Genomic DNA, 20,726 nt, shown 5'->3' on the forward strand with positions numbered 1-20,726 from the left:
CTCTCTGCGTCTTTCTCTTTCTTCAGCGGCCACATGGTCTAAAAATGGACGAAATTTGTTTTACTCGAGAATGTAATTTCCTATGAAAAGCAAAATCTGCCAAAATCCAATTTGATTAACATGTAATTTTTGTTAGTCCTCTCCTGCCTCCGTTTCTCATCCAAATTCATTCTGATTTGGTAGACATACTGTCCATAATTAGGGACCATAACCTTTAGAAATAGCGCCTTCTATTGCAAAGTCTTGAAATAGTTAAATTGCCATAACTTCCTTGTTTGAATTTATTTTGGTCTCATGTTTTCAGGGTTTGCCAATCATTTCACATACTCCAACTGTGTTTTACGCATCAGGGATCAGGTTACACTTCGTAATTCCGAAGGTTCTTTATTCCGAAGGTTCGTAATTCCGAAACACGTAAATTGCCTATACCTCGATGTTCGTTAATCCGAAAACGAAAAAGGGTTCGTTAATCCGAACATTTGTGGCGTAATTCCGACGGTTCGTTATTCCGAAGGTTCGATAATCCGAAAACGTAATAAGGTTCGTTGTTCCGAAGGTTCGTTAATCCGAAAACGAAATAAGGTTCGTTGTTCCGAAGGTTCGTTAATCCGAAAACGAAATAAGGTTCGTTAATCCGAAAACAAAATAAGGTTCGTTAATCCGAAGGTTCGTTAATCCGAAAACGAAATAAGGTTCGTTAATCCGAAAACGAAATAAGGTTCGTTAATCCGAAAACAAAATAAGGTTCGTTAATCCGAAAAATGAAAACCGGGAAAGCAGAGGCAGAGGCAAGGAGGAGGGGGCGGGGGACACTGTTGCCGTTCAATTGTTATGAGGATGGGAAGGCAAGGGCGGCCGAACGAATTTTCGTTTGGGGGGTAAAGCCAAAAAAATGAAACTCATACGTCAAAATTGACATTTTCACCTTAAGATTATCATCTGCTTGAAGTCATTGTGTGTTTGATAGTGATTAAGTAGAGAAAAACCTTTTTTTGAAGTGATTTCTTATTAAGGCAAAACGTATATTTTTCGGGAGAGAGTATAATGAGCGAGCGGCTTGGTAAAACAAATTCAAAGGTGAAGTTGTAAAAATTTTTTGGGGTCAATTATTCTTAAAATGGCATTATTGTGAGGTGTTGCGAGCGTGAATCACAAGCTAAAACTTTAGGGTTTTCAATAAAAAATGAAAATAAGTTTTTAAAAATCCGAGCAGATTTCTGCTGTCATTAAACAGATGTGCATCTAACTAAAAAAATAACACGAGCGCAAAACGCGAGCTTAAACATACTGACCAGAAAAGGAACCTGTTAAAGAAAACATTTAGTGAAAATTTGCAATATTCCAGCCTGAAAACTTAAATTGTATACTTTAAAAAGAGTATTTTATTTCGAAAAACACGAAAAACGGCATATTTATTTTTGAAAAAGGAACTTTCCCATTTTGGAAAATATTAATTTCCCTGTTTTTTATTTCATTTTGGGGGGGGGGAAGTGCCCCCTGCCTCCCTCCCGGCGGATCCAACTATCGTCAAATAGGGGGGGGGCAATTTTTTTCCAGCCATATTTTCCTCGATCGGCAGCTTAAAGTTGATTTTTGTTTGTTTCTTTGAAAGGGTAGTCCTCACAGTCAATAATTAGCTTTATACTTATAAAATAAAGTAAATATGTAATAACATGATAAACCCTTTTTAAATAATGCGAGCGCGAGCTATATTTTTTTAATATGATGGGCAATATGTTTGTGATCTTCAAAACGAGATGCCTATGTAACTAAATTTAGATAATAACTGCGAGCAAGAAGCGCAAACAGACATTTTGAATATATAAGCTCTGACCTGATCTAAAGGGGACATTTTAAGAAATTTTTGCAGTTAGCCATGAAGACGATGCGTGTTTCAACCAGTGGCGGTTAGAAAGATACACATTTTTCTCACGATTACAAAAAATGCTCAGAATGTTTAAGTTCACGTCTTGTTACATGAAATGTCTACTAGTTTGAGCTTGCGATTCGCGCTTTCAACATCTCACAAGGATCATTATTAGTATTATTTTTATTTTTATTACCAGCAGAAGCTGTTATAAAAAATGACATACCCTCCAATACAAATTATATTATCTATGGTTACTCGCACGCGACCAACACACTTGATCCCTGCATCTGCTTAGGCAGCAATTGCTCAGATAAAATCGAAATTAGCCTATGCTTGATCAGGGCGCCTATTCTTAATGAAATACATGCTTTTGGCCACAACACACGCATGTATCATCGATCGTTATTACTATCATTGCAGAATATCGTGTAATCTTGTAATGACAACACCGTTTTTGTTACCAAACTGAATAATTTTCATTTTCGGAAATACGAACCTTATTTAATTTTCGGATTAACGAACCTTATTTCGTTTTCGGATTAACGAACCTTCGGAATTACGAACCTTATTTCGTTTTCGGATTAACGAACCTTATTTCGTTTTCGGATTAACGAACCTTATTTCGTTTTCGGATTAACGAACCTTCGGAATTACGAACCTTATTTCGTTTTCGGATTGACGAACCTTCGGAATTACGAACCTTATTTCGTTTTCGGATTGACGAACCTTCGGAATTACGAACCTTCGGAAATACGAATCTTCGGAATAACCGAACCTTCGGAATTACGAAGCTTCGGAATTACGAATGTATGCGCAGGGATCATTCCTTTAAGAAATAGCGCCCTCTAATATTTTGAGAATGTATATCATCTAGAGTTTTCTCTTGATCTCCTGTTTCTTGTCCTCTATTAAATCAGAGGCGTCAATGCATGCACATCGTTCTGAAACGATTGCATTACGAAGCTTCGGAATTACGAATGTATGCGCAGGGATCATTCCTTTAAGAAATAGCGCCCTCTAATATTTTGAGAATGTATATCATCTAGAGTTTTCTCTTGATCTCCTCCTGTTTCTTGTCCTCTATTAAATCAGAGGCGTCAATGCATGCACATCGTTCTGAAACGATTGCAGTTCTAGTCTTTGCATTGACGCCCAATGGCGACAATGCATTGTTCTTGTTCCATATTCCTATTCCGTAATCTTCTTCTTCCACCAAAATCCCATTTGTTTAACACATGGTTTTGTTAGCTCTACCCTGACTCCGTCCCTCATCCAAATTCATCCAAATTTGGTAGACATATTGTCCAGCATCCCTAGTTGTGCCTCTCGTCTTCCATTTTCCAAAATCACTCATGCATGACCATCCAAGCGCCATTTTGTCCATTTCAAGTCCAATTGCATACCATTCTTCATTCTTTCATATCTCAATTATCCTGCATGCTACAGACTTCCAACAAATTGCTATAGATAGTCCAAGAATCTCTCTATCATCTGCGACGCATAATCTGACCTTCAAAATGCCATCTTCATGTCCTAAATTCAAATCCGAAATAGCCTTCCTTCAAAAACGTCATATTTATTGAAATGTAAAGTTAAAAAAATCGTAAAATGCCCATAACTTTCTTGTTTTTGATTCATTTTGAACTCATTATTTCAGGAATTGATTACGGTATCATAACATACAAGCTACTGAGTTTTCACGCATCATTGACCTTCCGTCATCGAAATAGCGCCCTCTAAAGTTTCAAAAACGCTTACCTTTGAATGCTCCTCATTGCGTCATGCGTGGCCAAACCCGTACCCTTTTTTTGAATTTAGGGTCTTCAAGATATGCCCTGTCATGCCATTTAAAAAACTATATACCTTACAACTGACGAAATATCTCAAAAATGCTCCCGAAAATCAGCAAAATACCCCAAAAGGCACTTTAATGCCAGCACAACTTCAACTTGCTCTTATTTCCTTATTATTGAAGCTTATTCTTTCTAACTTGGCAGATCTGAGTATTGATATATACTTCAACAGTTCGTTAATGTTTTGTAACAGAAACTAACAAATTGCTGACGTCAGCTTCAAATTATTGTGCAAAACCTTCATTTTTAATGTCTTTCTTTATATGGCATTATTTCCGGTCTATTGCCTGCGCACAAATAAAAGTGGTATGAATGTAACCGATTGGAATACTCTTTCCAGTGATACCAAATACGACATAGGTTACAACAGAAAATTTCAAGATAAGTCGATCTGAACACATGGTATACTGCTCACTATGTACACATTATCAACAAAAGAATTGTACACAGTGTCTATTGCATTGATAAACTCAGTTCATGCATGCACATCGTTCTGATATGTACTTAACACTGGGTTACGTTAATGAATTGTCAGTGAATTTGTATGCTTTAATATTTCTATTACTCTCTCTACGTCTTTATCTCTCTCTCTCTTTGTTCAGCAGCCACATGGTCTAAAAATGGACGAAATCTGTTTCACTCGAGAATGTAACTTCCTATGGAAGGCAAAATCTGCCAAAATCCAATTTGATTAACATGTAATTTTTGTTAGTCTTCGCCTGCCTCCGTTTCTCATCCAAATTCATTTTCATTTGATAGACATATTGTCCATAATTAGTGACCATAGCTTCAAATTATTGTGCAAAACCTTCATTTTTAATGTCTTTCTTTATATGGCATTTACTTCCGGTCTATTGCCTGCGCACAAATAAAAGTGGTATCAATGTCACCGCATTGGAATACTCTTTCCAGTGATACCAAATACGACATAGGTTACAACAGAAAATTTCAAGATAAGTCAATCTGAACACATGGTATACTGCTCACTATGTACACATTATCAACAACAGAATTGTACACAGTGTCTATTGCATCGGTTTCGCGCAAAAACGAACTGAACGTACCATGGCACGCCATTTGTCCAACAAGGCGATAAACTCAGTTTATGCATGCACATCGTTCTGATATGTACTTAACACTGGGTTACGTTGATGAATTGTCAGCAAATTTGTATTTCTATTACTCTCTCTGCGTCTTTCTCTCTCTCTCTTTGTTCAGCGGCCACATGGTCTAAAAATGGACGAAATTTGTTTGACTCGAGAATGTAATTTCCTATGAAAAGCAAAATCTGCCAAAATCCAATTTGATTAACATGTAATTTTTGTTAGTCCTCTCCTGCCTCCGTTTCTCATCCAAAATCATTCTGATTTGGTAGACATACTGTCCATAATTAGGGACCATAACCTTTAGAAATAGCGCCTTCTATTGCAAAGTCTTGAAATAGTTAAATTGCCATAACTTCCTTGTTTGAATTTATTTTGGTCTCATGTTTTCAGGGTTTGCCAATTGTATCATTTCACATACTCCAACTGTGTTTTACGCATCAGTGCTCATTCCTTTAAGAAATAGTGCCCCCTAATATTTTGAGAATGTGTATCATCTAGAGTTTTCTCTTGATCTCCTCCTGTTTCTTGCCCTCTATTAATCAGAGGCGTCAATGCATGCACATCGTTCTGAAACGATTGCAGTTCTAGTTTTGTCATTATTATTGATATAGCTTTCAATTATTTCAAATGATTGCACTAATACCCACATGTAGTTGTGTTGATGCTTTAGTAACTGCGGATAAATAATTTCACACATGAAGTATCCGGATGAAATGGACTTATTATTATTATTACTATCATCATTGCTATCATTATTACTTGTATCATCATTTATACAGTATCAATATTTATGTTATCAATGTTATGATAAATATGACTAGTGTTAATGCTATTTTGATTTTAATCATTGTTTATTCACACAGGAAGAAACATACCAATTACTTACACCCCAACGTCCACTACACTTACTTTTGACTGGCCTGCACACCCTGGAGTCGTTCAATACCGGATATCTCTCCAAAATCTAGATGGGAGCCCAGCTGCTCCTCCCCAAACAGTTTTCCAGACAACCGCATCATTCTCTGGTCTTGACCCCACCACAACGTACATAGTTTCTCTAGAAACAACTGCAGACGGTGTAGACTACAACCTCAGTCAAGATTTTGGTACAACAGATACACGTGAGTTTCCCGTCTTTGGTAAAGCAGCAGATTTAAAATGAAAAAAAGAAACTTAGATGATTGTTAAAAAGGTTGCAGAATGGATAACTTGGTACATAATAAGATTCCATCTCCCTTTAGTATTGGAATTGGTTTCTATCATGAGATAGATAGATGATAGATAAATGGTTTATTAATGAAAATCAAGACATTATCGCGGCTAAGGCCAAATTGCGATGTATTTACAAGGCGATAGTGACACAAAAAGAATATTCAAACAGTAACACAGATAATTACAAAATAAATACATATAAAGTATGGTATTGAAACTAATTGTGTTGTGGAATCCTAGAAAGAAATATCAACTGAAAATTTAGATGAATAAACCTTTATTTACCATTTCAAACATAGTTCACTTACTATATCGGCTTAGCAAACCTTTAATTGTCAATAGTCATTTGCTTGCAGTCCCAGATATGCTTTGTTTATATCAGTGAGTGAATCGAGCCCATTGACCATGTCATTGTGGGTGCGTCGTGGTCTAGTGGTTCTGACTCTCGCCTTTGAAACAGAGGGTCGTGTGTTCGAATCGTAGCCATGGCATGTTTTCCTTCAGCAAGAAATTCATCCACACTGTGCTGCACTCGACCCAGGTGAGGTGAATGGGTACCCGGCAGGAGTAATTCCTTGCATGCACTGAGCGCCGGTGATGGTAGCTCGAGCTAAAGCCGGGGTAATAATAGCAGCACTTTGTATCCTCTGGCAAAAAGCGCTTTATAAATCCAGCTATTATTATTATTATTATTATTATTTAGAATTTAGGGAATTGTCACCGAAATGCCCCTTAAAAGGACATGAGGAGAATTAAAAATCCCAATGTTATGATAATTAACATCACATTCATCACAAGAGTGATCACTGTCAGAAATTGTCTATGATGGAATTTATTTTGAGTGAGTGCTGCAAGTGAAAGAGAAAAAAAGAATCATTGAATACCAGATTAGCTTAAAAACACTAGTCAACTCTAAAGTCTTTAAGATTGCGATGCTGGTTTTGACCATTGTGAAATGATATTCAGCTTAGATTTACGCAGGTAGGTGTTTCACAAAGCTGTTTGTAAGATACGATTAACTTTATGCACGACTGGTGTTCCCTTCTTGTACTATGTGATATCCCTATGTAATTGATTTCTGACCTAATAACATGTTCCAGTCGTGGTTAAAGTCGTTTGCAACTTTACAAACAGCTTTATGAAACACCCACCTGTTACACATAACCTTTTTTTTTTTTAACGTTGGGTGTTTGCTAAAGCTATTAGTAAGATAAGAGCAACTTTAAGAACGACTGGTGATCCTTTCTTGTGGTAAATGGTATGTTCATTAGCGATGGTTTAGTGTGTAAGAAAGGTTCACCAGTCATTCTTAAAGTTGCTCTTAACTTACAAACAGCTTTATGAAACATACCCCTAATGGTTTTTTCTTGCTCTTTGCAGCACCATGTGATGTTGCTCGTTGTTTCTTCGGAGGGACGTGTCGGGAAGATAGCACAGCAACGCGTGGTTATACCTGTGATTGTACAACTGGGTACACTGGTGACAACTGTGAACAAAGTACGTAAAATGTTTATTAATTTATTAATGTATTTATTTATAAATAAATCTGTATTTGTTTACTGGTTATTTATTAATCTAAATTTATCATTTGATTTATTTATTCATTTATTTATTGATTTGGTCATTCTTTTATTGATTGATTGATTGATTGATTTATTGATTGATTTATTGATTGATTCATTGATTGACTTATGTTTCCTAGGTAATTGGTGATATGCCAGCTTGGCTTTTATCAGCAAAACGCTGTCCTGAAGAGTTCTACGGGAGTTACCAAGATATTAATGTATTCTTGGCTACCACTTATACTTTTTGGCTATTCAAGTACCGCTAATATCAGTCATATCAACACACGATGGATATCTTCATTTTCTTCAACAGACGATGACGATTGTCGAAATAACCCTTGCCTGAATGGAGCTACTTGTATAGATGGAGCGCAGTCTTTCACCTGCATTTGCCCATCAGGGTTTTCGGGAACGACGTGTGCTATGCGTGAGTTGATGAATGTCAGAAGCCTGTTTCATTAAGAACTTACGATTCTAGAAACATTGCCATGGTGGTAACTGCTATGATAACATGTCGCCAGCATTCAATCAATAAAAAAATTCCATGGTAATTACCCTTCATGCAAAGTTTAAAGGTCAAGTCCACCCCAGAAAAAAAATTATCAAAATCAAATGTACATAAGGAAGTTATGACATTTTAAAGTTTTCCTTATTTTTCCAAATACAGTTAAATGCACAAGTCAGTGATATGCAAATGAAAGAGCTGATGATGTCCCTCACTCACTATTTTTTGTTTCTTATTGTTTGAATTATACAATATTTCAATTTTCATAGATTTGACAATAAGGACCCTCTTGTTTAAACCACAAAATGATAAAAAAATGGTATATAGGCCTGTACATGCTCAGGAAGGAACTTCGTTTCACATGACAATGAGGGGAAAATTAGAATATATCATATTCATGTAATAAAATTCAAAAGAAATAGTGAGTGGACAATGTTTTCTTATTTTACATCCAATTTTGATTACATTTTCAGTGTTATTCTTTTGGATTTTTCTCTTTATTCAGACCAACTTTTTGTTGGGGTGAACTTGTCCTTTAACCATAATGGTCTTTATGAAACAGGGTCCTGGTTTCTGATAAACAGTGCTCATAATTGTAAGATTTCAAAAAAGACAATATGTATGATCCATATTAAATGCTTCTTTGAAGTCTATTAATCTCCTTAATACTGGGTTACATGCATTACCTTTCGACAATAAAAATGGAATATAGTGTGAAAGTTCTGTGTACTTGTAAGCATTTTCTTCAGTTTATTAATGCCAAGGCATGTGTTTTTTTTAAATGATCAGATTTTCTGTCTTGAAGTTTTTAACATTTTATTTGTCAATATTAACTTCATTGAAATCTCTGTGGATTAGTGACAAGTTGTGTTATGGTGCAGTCGCATGTCACATGATAAGGTTAAAGGTCATTTTGAGGTGAACGTTAAAGATTACATTCAGGTCAACGTTGAAGTTATGTGCAAGACTCTCTTATTTTGACACATAACTCTGCAACCATAAGTTACTTATCACCCAAACTTGGGTTGTTGATGAACTTACGAGACCTGCATGTTGTGTTGCAGTCAGAGGTCACATGGTAAGGTCAAAGGTCATTTTCAGGTCAACGTTAAAGTTTACGTGCAAGACTCTTATGACACATAACTCCGCAACTGTAAGTCACTTTTAAATCAAACTAGCGTTGTATAGGAACTTAAAAGACCCGCATACATTCGTAATTCCGAAGCTTCGTTATTCCGAAGGTTCCATTATTCAGAAAGTTCATATTTCCGAAGGTTCGTAAGTCCGAAAACGAAATGAGGTTTGTAATTCCGAAGGTTCGTTAGTCTGAAAAGAAAGTGAGGTTCGTAATTCCAAATATTCGTTAATCCGAAAACGTAATGATTAACGAACCTTCAGAACAACAAACCTTATTGCGTTTTCAGATTAACAAACCTTCGGAACAATGAACCTTATTTCGTCTTCGGACTAACGAACCTTCAGATCATCGAACCTTATTTCGTTTTCGGATTATCGAACCTTCGGAACAATACCACAAATGTTCGGATTAACGAACCCTTTTCCGTTTTCGGATTAATGAACATCGAGGTATAGGCAATTTGCGTGTTTCGGAATTACGAATCTTCGGAATTACAAAGTGTAACCAAAACCTGCATGCTGCAGTCGGAGGTCACTTGGTAAGGTCAAAGGTCATTTTGTAGTCAACGTTAAAAGTTTACGTGCAAGACTCTCTTGTGACAAAGTTAATTTACAATGAACTTTTCGTACAATCCTGTTGCGTTCCATCGGAAATCGCGAAATTTCTGGTTATTTTCACTATCGGGCAAGACACAACATCGCTTATGCCTTTTTTGATAATGAAATCAAGTTTTGAAGTTTCAAACGTTTTTACCCCAATTTTTGATTCATCAAATCTCTGTTGATTCATGATATTAAAGTTATATTTTTTGGTTGAGAATATGTAAATTAAGTCTTGAAGTTTGAAATCTTTACCTCAATATTTTCTTTATCAAATGGCTACTACTAAGTGATATTGTTTTGATGTAAATGATTAATTTGTGTTTTCAAGTTTGAAAAAGTTTTGACGTCAATATTTTTTTTTGCCGAATTCTCTGTTGATTAGCATGATTTTTTTTTTTTTAATCATTAAACTATATTTATAAGTTTTGAACATTTTTGTCAATATTTTATTTATCTATATTCTGGTGTTTTTTGTTAAAAGTCTTAAAATCATATCGTGAAGTTTTAAACATTTTTGTCATCAATATTTTCTTGATATCTTATACACAGAATTGGACACCTGTAACCCACCACCCTGTCAGAATGGAGGAACATGTATCAATCTTTTCCCGTCATTCCAGTGTGTTTGCCCTGCTGGCTTTACTGGAGCAAACTGTGAAACAAGTAGGATATTTATTTAACGCAATACTTTTCAATAGAAGTCAGACAAAGCAATATTGATTTGAGAGTAATTATCAAATTTATCATACAATTCTGATTTTATCATGCCCTTTGATGATTCGCTCATATTCTTTTCTTGAACGTATAAAACCCTTTCCTCATCCGGTTTTGAAAATACCGGATGGTGAAAGACAAATGAAAATGATATGAATTTAAATTGTAGGTATTCTGAATGACGTTATTGTGGATTCGGTAACACCAAACGCGATAGCTCTCCGCTGGATAAATTTGCCAGACAACATAAATTATGAGATAACCTACACTGCACCAGATGGAACACAACAAGTTATTTCCTCAGGCACCAGCCCCAACATCATCCTTACTGGACTTACTCCTGCCACTCAGTATGACATCTCAGTACGTTCAACATCTAACCAAGGACAGCAATCAGCCATTGGTACCATTACCGCTACTACAGGTAAATATTCCGTAAATAATGGTTATTAAATCCATAGGAAAAACTCACTGGAAATGCATTCAAGAATAAATTACATCTAGTATGATTATTATGATTCACGCACTATCAACAGGAATGGCTCTCTGAAACACATAATGGATGGTCCATCTGTCACATGACATCGACACATGAGTTAGGGACATAGTTGCGGCATTGCGGGAATGGTAATAATTTTCACTGTACAGCAAACCCTTATGTCCGTTTGTGTGTACTGGCATCCACAACTCTGATGTCTGCAACTCATATATTATGTCCTCATATATTTGTGTCTGGACTTTTCCAGCAAATCGGAGACATATACTCTGCAACACACTGTGCACAGGGAACCGTGTTAGAGTATACAGATTCTTTTTACGTTTGCTCATTCTCTGGTAGACAACAAGAACATATTATTCGAAATATTGCGTTTTAGGTGTTTATTTTCAGGACCAACACATGCCCACTCAAGAATACATGATTTACTGTGAAAATGCAATCTTTCTGATTCATCATGGAAAGCTTCAGAAGTTACAGATATGTATGCTAATGCATCTTGGTGATCTTATTTTTGCAGTTCCAACACATGTTACAATAACTGAAACAACTCCAAATTCAATCAGCGCAAGTTGGACAGAGATAACAGACGCCTTGACATACCGCATAGACTTTGTCAGTGCTGATGGCCTACACACTGGATCTATCAATTCACCTGTACCCCCGGCAGTTATTGATAGTCTACAACCAGGTACAACGTACACAATAACTGTTCTTGGTACTACAGTGGAAGGACAGACCATCCCAATTGGTTCAGCTTCTGCTACAATAGGTTGGTATGTTTAACTTGTCTACATACTGGAGAAAGATTGTAAATAGCTGTTATTATAATATATAGACCTTCCCATATTTGCATTACTACTTTGATTAATCATGTTATTGATATCTGTATTCCTTGTCCTCATCACTTTAAAAATATTTGTTTGTTTCAATTCAAGTTTATTTTCCTCTCTGCGTAAGATGAACATATGATCAAATACATGAGGAAGAAAGAATACATAACATCAAATATATATAAGTTTACAAAAAAAGCTTTGAGAGGCAAGCAGCCAGGAAGGAGAATTTTTTTTCTATAATAAATCTGACCCAAATTACTTTTAAAAGAGCAATTATTGACAATATCAATAGTTACAAAATATATCAAGCAATTAGAAAAAAACTTTAAAAAGACTTAGAGACACAAGTGGTATGATATAAATTATATATCAAAAATATTTACAAATGGGTTTATCATCATTAAGATATTTATAAAGTTAAGTTTCAAAATATTAAATGAGCAAGACATTTTCAAATTAAACAGCAAAGAATTCCAAAGTACTGGGCCACAAAAGAAAAATAAATTTTAGCGAAAGGCAAGTTCTTATTTTAGGAAATATCTTATTGGAAGTGAAAAATGAAATAGAAAGAAATTTCCTCTCTGTTTAAAGATATTGAATGAAAGCTTTTTAATAAAGAAAAAAAACCTGTTTATTCTTTCACAAAATAAAAATTATGCTTCGAAAGTGTTTTGTCTTCAGTTTGATTTTTTTCTTAAAGTCCTTACAATTATCTGTTACTCCAGGTATTGGCACTTCAGTTAATTTGGGCCCAGTTACATCAAGCACAATTGCCCTGGACTGGACCCCTATCCCCGATACCATTACTTATCATGTAATTTACACTGGACCAGATGGGCAAGCGCTGCAGGATTTTCCGACCACCCCTGACACCATCCTTACCGGACTAAATCCTTTATCTCAGTATGACATCACAGTGAAGGCTATTACTAACAGTGGACAACTGGTAGATGTTGGCACTACAACTGCCACTACAGGTGCACTTTTCATTTATATATCTGCATGAATTCTTGAGATAACCCAACTGTATATATCTGCATGTGATTTGATGATCTTGATTAAATTAGAAATATGAAATATAGACAAAGTTCATATTAATTGGCTACTTTCTCCCCCTCCACCTGTAGAAGCCTGATCTGAAAATCCCAGTTAAAATAGAGTTTATGTAATATTTTTTTCTAAGGGTCTTTGTTTTCAGCTCAAGATTAAAAAAAATAGTCCTTAAATATTGCTGTTGTTATAGGCATTGACACTTCAGTCATTGTGGGTCCTGTTACACCAAGCACCATAGACATCAGCTGGACACCTGTCCCTGGCACCAATATCTATCAGATAATATACACTGGACCAGACAGGCAGCAGCAACTGGGGCAGGTTCTTCATCCAACCACTGATTTCTGGATTTCAACGTTCGAAACGTACTTGTTAACAACTGGTTTGGATTCTGCCCCGTCTGAGTGGAGAAAAGCCATCCTCGCCCACTGCTTAGGCGCAGAACGTCAGCGGATTCTCGATCAACTCGCACGGGACAGTGATGAGTACCTGAGAAAATAAGTGATGCTATTGAGGTGCTTGCAAGTACTTTGGTCCTAAGAAGGGTGTGATTAAAGAGCGCTATGATTTCAGGAAAAGGGCCCAAGGTAATGGAGAGCCCATCAAGCAATACATAGCAGCGTTGCAGCAATTGTATCTACCTGTAAGTTTGGGTCATTAGGGACCAACTTATTTGAGGAAAAGAGTACACCACGTATTAGAGAAAGACTATTAATGGAGAATGATGATTTGACTCTAGGGAAGGCTGTAATTGTTGCAGAGAATGTTGAATATGCTCTTCTTGATTCTTAAACATTGAGTCGGACTAGTCAGGATAATGTTTCGGCAACACAGCCTGAAGCACAAATTTAGGGTGTTCTCAAAAACCTGCAGTGCTCAGAGTGTAGAAGGGTACACCCAAAGGACAGCTCATGGAAAAGAGTGCAGAGCTTGTTCGAAGTTGAATCCCTTCAAAAAGATGTGTTGCTCGAAGGGCAAGAGTGTTTGTCATGTTGAGCAAGTTTCCAGTACATCATCTGAGCAAGGAGATATCACCTCTCTCCTTGATCTGAGCATGAACATCCAGCTTTCGTGTACTCTGTTGGGAATGGTGGTGATTTCAAGGACTGTGAGATTGAGGTGAATGGCGCACCACTCAATTTCTTCATTGATGTTGGATCGACTGTCAATATCATCAATAATGTGATATATAAGCGTTACTTTGCTATAGTTCCTATAACATGAGCACCTGTCAACTTGATTTCATACCCTGACAAGTCGATTCCTGTTGAAGGTTGTGTATAGCTACCAGCCGCTACAAGGACAAGATTGCCGATAACTGTCTGCTCTACATCGCGAAGGGTGAGAGTCTCCTATGCGTTGACTTATTTGACATGCTGGGATTCCGTCTCTGTGATCCCTCAGGCGAGCAAGTCAACATCAACTCTGACGTGTCAGAGTACGCATCCCTGTTTGAAAACTTTGGAGTCGACAGGGTACTGCCATGCACCAAGGGTAGACCAAGCCAGTTATATTGCCAGGCATGCTGGCTTGATAGTAAAGCACCAAACTCATGCACTGAGGGTCTTGAGTTCTAATCCTGACTGTGTCATATATAAATTAGACTAACCAGACACTTGTACGAATTTCCATTTCACATTTGTTTTTTTTTTTTGTTGTTCCTATTGCTGTTCCCTTATAGCACTGGACTCCTCATATTATCAGATTCACTTGTTGAACTTCATCACTTTATCCTGGTCAACCCCGCAAAACCCAACAGGAGTGTTCGGGTATCTGGTGGGATATTCGGTAGGCGGAGTGGCCAATGGCGGGACCATCTTAGACAATACAGTGACAACGATTACATTTCAAGACAACAACTTACAGGGTAGAAGTGATGTTGATCCGAACAGTGCATTCGTTGCCCATTTGGATTCTAATCAAGTTGAAATTCCAAACACTCGGTCTGTGGCGTCACTGCCCCCTCAGAGTGGTGAGTACAACCTGAGTACAATAGTAATTCAATATGGAATCAATATTGCATAAAAAAATCGATATAATTTGACATTGTCTAATGGACCAAATTATAAAAAGGTAAGAGAATAAAGGCAGAAAGTCTGGAAGAATAAATGAAATGAGCGGTAGCAGTGATGTGTACAAATAAAACGAAGATTATCAAAAGTTAGTCTGATAAAGAGAATAATCCGGATAAAATAAAAGGATAAGATATAGCTTAATACCAAAAATTTTTTTTTTAAAGTTAGGCCTACATAATTAAAATGCCTAACTGTGGGATCAGGTGATCAGCCGGTTATCAATAAACGGTTTATCAGAAGCCTCATAAAGAAAAGTTGATGAATAGTTGTTACACTGGGAGTTTAATCAAATAGAAAAATCAACTCAACATTGGGCTCAGTAGGTAGCCCAGACCCACCCCCCGACCCAGCTCATTCAGAAGCTCAGTTGGTAGCTGATTTAGGGCCCTGTTGCATAAAAGTAACTATTACGAAGACCTTGCCTTCCAATGGTAACTACCATGGTAACATGACCCAACAGCCAATCAAAATCAAGTATATTATGAAAGATACCATTGGATGGCAAAGATACTAAATATTAAATTTTATGTAACGGGGGCCCAGGAGCTGACGCTGTAGCACTGTCTTTTAATAGCTCAAACAATAATTCAGTTTGTAGCTTAGAAGGTAACCCAATATTATTGATAGCCAATTGGTAACTCTCTTGATTTTCGTTGTGTTGGTAGCTGAGCTCAGCCAGTCCAGTAGCTCAGTCATTAGTTCCGTAGACAGTTCAGTCAGAAGCTCAATTGGTAACTCATCTTTGAAACAATAGGGTGCACAAAATAAAGACAAAGGGGATAGAGAAAATGAATGAGTTGTATATCACTATCACTTTTGTATAATTTCCTTCATATATCAGTTCAGTATTTTTTTTTACTCCAATACTGTCTTCAGACTTCACAAATTAAAAATGCATACAAGATTGAAGATCCAGCTACAATAAAGAACATTGTGGTACATGTACCCACAGTCTTAATTATGAAGGGTCCTTTCCAGAACACACTCTATAAGCCAACCAATGAATTTTTCCAATTCATTTAACACCTGGCCTGGTGCAGGCATATCAGGCTTACCTGTATTGAACTTAACATTTTTTGAGGCTCTATGTCTAAGGGTTATGCTAGCTTCTGTATTCATATACCTACATATCTCAGTTGGCCGCAGAGTCTGTAGATCAGTGGATACTGCAGTCTGAACTAGAAGAAGAGCTCTGCATCGATAGCTCAGTCGACTCATTTTATGCTGGGAAACAAGGATCTTATCATATCTGCTCCCAAAATCGGATATTCATCTTAAGAAGTTGTTCTAATTCAACATTTTGTTTCCTTCCTTATATTTCCTAACATTTTCTTTGCAGTGATACCCTCTCCTCCCGTGTTTGCTACCATACAACGGACATCCGACACAAGTTATACTATATCGTGGTCTAGCCCGGGGAACGTCGATGGATATGTCATCTCATACGCCGATGGTGCAGTAGTCAATTCTATAGAGCTACCTGCAGATAGGACATCCGAACAGGTCCAGAATCTTCAACCCAATACGGATTGCACATTTAACTTGTACAGTCAACGGAATGGCATCAGAGCTCAAGCTAGTCTCACTGTACCACCTCCTCTGGTATCACAAACAGGTAATACTCTTCAGTTTCATTGTCTTGCCTGCAAACCAAAGCGAGACTGTCAGTAGGCGCTTCTTTTTACAATGACGGTGGTGGCAGCAGCGTCATATCATTGAAATTTTAACCAAGGTTAAGTTTTTGAAATGTCATCATAACTAAGAAAGTAGATGGACCTATTTCATGAAATTTCATCAGGCTACTTCATCTTGCATTAGTGACACGTCACATGATCAAGTTGAAAGGAGTTTATTAAGGTCAATAATGAACTTTGCCATGTTGGGGGTATCAAGATGAAATCTTCATGTTAAGTTTTAACATGGAAACTTCATGAAACATGGACGTAAGGATAATCAAGTATCACTGACTATCTGATGTGAGTTGCAGGTCAAGTTAATGATTAAGGTTATAGGGTATGTTAATTTTGACAAAGTCTTACTTGTTACTCTTGCAGTGTATTAAAACTCATGTCTTAGTTGTGACGTAATAACTGATCGTACTTACTGTTTGCCTTAATGGTTTATCAATATAGTTTTTATATAGGTTATATTTCTTCACAAAGATCGCATTCACTGTAAAAAATATTGGGTAAAATTTTAACAAGTACAAGGGTATTTGAGTGTCCAACCGATATGGAGCAGTATTTTACCCAATGCGTGAAGCAAATTGTCCAGTAAGGTTTAAAATAAGCAGCAATTACTTAAGAATGGGCAAAATTTTCATCACACTGGATAAATAAAAATGCCGAAAAAGAAATGTCCAATGTTGGTTGGACACATAAAAAGTTACAATTACCCTTGTGTCATGGAGTATTTTTACCCAACATTCTTTTTAGAGTTTTAAGTAAGATACCTTGTCGAAAGTCAGAACCTTGTCTTTCATGCGGGAATCCCAGAAGTGGCCCTATTCTCACACTTCATCATGGACAATACAATGGGAAATTCCGGGAAAACCCCCCCATAGATCTAGCGTCTTCACAGTGGAATTCCTGCTAAAAGACGCTGCACAGGCTTTTTGACAAGGTACCTAAAAATGGTATTGTGTTTTTATGCCTCTGTCCACCATGGATAATTGCTATAAATATCGAAATCAAATGTGCCTGAAATATTTTGTCACGATTGTGGTCACTGACGTTTTATATTAACTTGTAGATGATGGAACCATCTGAATTGTATACACAGTTAGACTGATAAATAGGTCTATTTCTGTCAGGGATATATTACGCCGCTGCTCAGACTTCGTCTGGCTCCGCAGCAACCCCTCTGTCAATACAAAAAAATCAGAAAATGTTGAAAAACTCCTCCGAAACAGCAGATTTATCAGTCTAACACAGTATATATGCTGTATATGCCTACAGATTAACAGTTGGACTGCAATGTACAATTCGTCGTAAAAATCAAGCGTATGATCAATCGATAACCTTTGTGGGACCCTGGTATTGTTTGAATTTTAAGCAAAAATGTTTTGAAACTGCTATAACTGTGTTCAATGTCTAATATCCATTGCTTAAAAATAATATTGAACAATGTTGTTTAAATTGTCAACATTTGTTTAAAGTAACCACTTAAAGAACAGTCAGTGGTGAATGGTTTATGTAATACCGTGGAGTAAATCACTGCAACCACCCTGCCTATGGGGAATCTACATATAATATATATATATATATGCAAGTACGTACACACTACACGTTAAACAAATCCTTTGGTCACTTTAATTGTAACCAATAATACTTATTTCCATTTAGTTGTGATTTATTTTCTCTAGTAACTTGGGAATCATTATTTTTTCTTCTCAAGAGCGCTCAAATCTGAAATTTTGAGCATCTTAGTTAGGCCCTCTATTAATTGAAAGCAAAATTTCAAGAAAATTTTCAACTTATGATCTCTTTATTTTATTTAAAAAAAAATATAATTTGATTTTAAAAAATCAAACTTCAGAGCCAAGGTATAAGATGAATAGTTGTACAGGAAACCAAAAGTGTAAAAACAAAAATATAGCATTTGTCCTGAAGAACAAGGGAAAATAAGCCAAACACTGCCAACCTTTATTTCCCCCACACAGGGAAACCTTTTCAGAGAACAAGGTACATGTACTTATTATTACTTAGTTCATCGAATAAATGGTATGGAGGTAAAGTTTATACCAACATGCTTTATTGTAGGCCTATTTGATATTTATGTTTTTTTTTTGTTTCCAGCACCAACCAATGCGGTTTACCAGGTTAACCAGAATTCCTTCACTGTATCATGGTCACCGCCATCAAACCCGCCATTCCAGCCGACTGGTTATCTAGTACAATATAGAGTAGGTGGAGTGGATGGAGGAGATTTTACAGCAAGCGACGTAACAACCATTACATTCCAAGGCACTGCTCCTGATGCTAACAGTGTCTTGGTTGCTACTTTGTTTACTGGTTTTAAGGAGCTTGGTGCTGAGGATATCGCTTCAGCTGTTGAGATTCAAAGTAGGTTTGTTTTCTTAACTGATGCAAGTGTCACAGGAGAAAATATTTGGGTTAACTCTATAATATACCCCTTGTGTTCAATTGAGAATGTATACTATTTGGAAAGTTTAAATCGTTTGCTGATTGAATATTTCCTGAACTTTCTCATAAATCCTAGGAAATCTTATGAAGATGATGAAAAAAGGTGTAGCTAACATTTATACTTCTTTATTTACAAAACACTTGGGCGGAGATGTGCAACATAGTGTTATTTAAGGTGGAGGGTTGCACAACATCCTGGCACAACACGGTTGGTGCTCTTATCTGTTTCAGATAGGACAAAAATGGGTTACTTTTTAGGGTTTAGTGTGTACAGTTTGTTAGTTATTATTTTGTTAATTTGGCCTAGACCACCTGCAAAATTATCTCCAAACACTGATTTTGAATGGCATTCTTACAAAATGGTCTAAAAATTGTACACCGTTTGTGTAGCAGCTCTTACACTGTTAAAAATAAAACTGTAAAATACAGTGATTATTACTGGCAGCTGGGACTCACAAAGAGTATGAACTGTTGAATTAGGATGGGCTGTAAAAATGCTAAAATACTGGATAACAAAACAACCCCACCATTTTAACATTCATTCAACATGAAAATCACCAAGACACGAACACTATTTATACGATAGATGCATTGCAATAAACGTAAAAACATGATAGTTTGTATTTTTATAAAGATGATTAGGTTTTACTTTGTCTTACATTTTTCTTGTAATTCTATGTTACATATCACTGCATACATACGTTTGGTTTGTTAAATCACTGTGTCATTTGTTTTGAAGGTAAACATCCTGTAAATGTACGATCTTGCTTTGTAGAATTACTACCGGGAGTATTTTTAACAGTGTAATAATGACCGAGCCATTGATATAGCACCAGCTACATGGATTGAGGGTCATGGGTTCCAACCCTGACCACGTCACATAAATGACAAAGTTTGTATCCTTAGACTTTTTGTTAACAAATTAACCAGACACTGGTACGAATGTCCATTTAACATTTCTTTGTTTCTGTTTCTTCCTATTGCTGTTCCCTTATAGCAAGTACAGACTCGTCATACTATCAGATTCACTTGTTGAACTACATCACTTTATCCTGGTCAACCCCACAAAACCCGACAGGAGTATTTGGGTATCTGGTAGGATATTCGGTAGGCGGAGTGGCCAATGGCGAGACCATCTTAGACAATACAGTGACAACGATTACATTTCAAGACAACAACTTACAGGGTAGAAGTGATATTGATCCGAATAGTGCATTCGTTGCCCATTTGGATTTTAATCAAGCTGAAATTCCAAACACTCGGTCTGTGGCGTCTCTGCCTCCTCAGAATGGTGAGTGCAATGTGATTTTAAAATGTACCCATTTTAAAAACAATGGTAACTCTATGGAATTAACATTGACTAAATAAAATGAAAAAAGAGAGGAACAGAATGATAAAAAAGGGTAAGAAAATAAAGAAAAAGAGTAGAAAAGAATAAATGAGATAGCACTGGCAGTGATATGTAGAAATAAAAAAATGATTATCAAAAGTTAGTCTGATAAAGAGAATAACCTGGATGAAATAGAAGATATATGATTTACTTTTCCAATGTTCTA

At 36.5% G+C, this 20,726-nt stretch overlaps 1 protein-coding gene across 1 annotated transcript in view; it reads left to right on the forward strand.

The window, feature by feature from the left end:
- Positions 1-20,726, forward strand: part of LOC121422615 — a 112,101-nt gene that overhangs the window by 68,952 nt on the left and 22,423 nt on the right. Inside the window, exons 29-39 of the mRNA XM_041617772.1 lie at positions 5,693-5,950; positions 7,422-7,538; positions 7,920-8,033; positions 10,401-10,514; positions 10,735-10,989; positions 11,582-11,833; positions 12,623-12,874; positions 14,632-14,922; positions 16,365-16,640; positions 18,823-19,089; positions 20,168-20,461. Of these exons, the coding sequence (XP_041473706.1) occupies positions 5,693-5,950; positions 7,422-7,538; positions 7,920-8,033; positions 10,401-10,514; positions 10,735-10,989; positions 11,582-11,833; positions 12,623-12,874; positions 14,632-14,922; positions 16,365-16,640; positions 18,823-19,089; positions 20,168-20,461 (2,490 nt within the window). The remainder of the gene's footprint in view (positions 1-5,692; positions 5,951-7,421; positions 7,539-7,919; positions 8,034-10,400; positions 10,515-10,734; positions 10,990-11,581; positions 11,834-12,622; positions 12,875-14,631; positions 14,923-16,364; positions 16,641-18,822; positions 19,090-20,167; positions 20,462-20,726) is intronic.

Source organism: Lytechinus variegatus, chromosome 10 (assembly GCF_018143015.1).
Source record: "Lytechinus variegatus isolate NC3 chromosome 10, Lvar_3.0, whole genome shotgun sequence".
NCBI classification, from domain to species: domain Eukaryota; kingdom Metazoa; phylum Echinodermata; class Echinoidea; order Temnopleuroida; family Toxopneustidae; genus Lytechinus; species Lytechinus variegatus.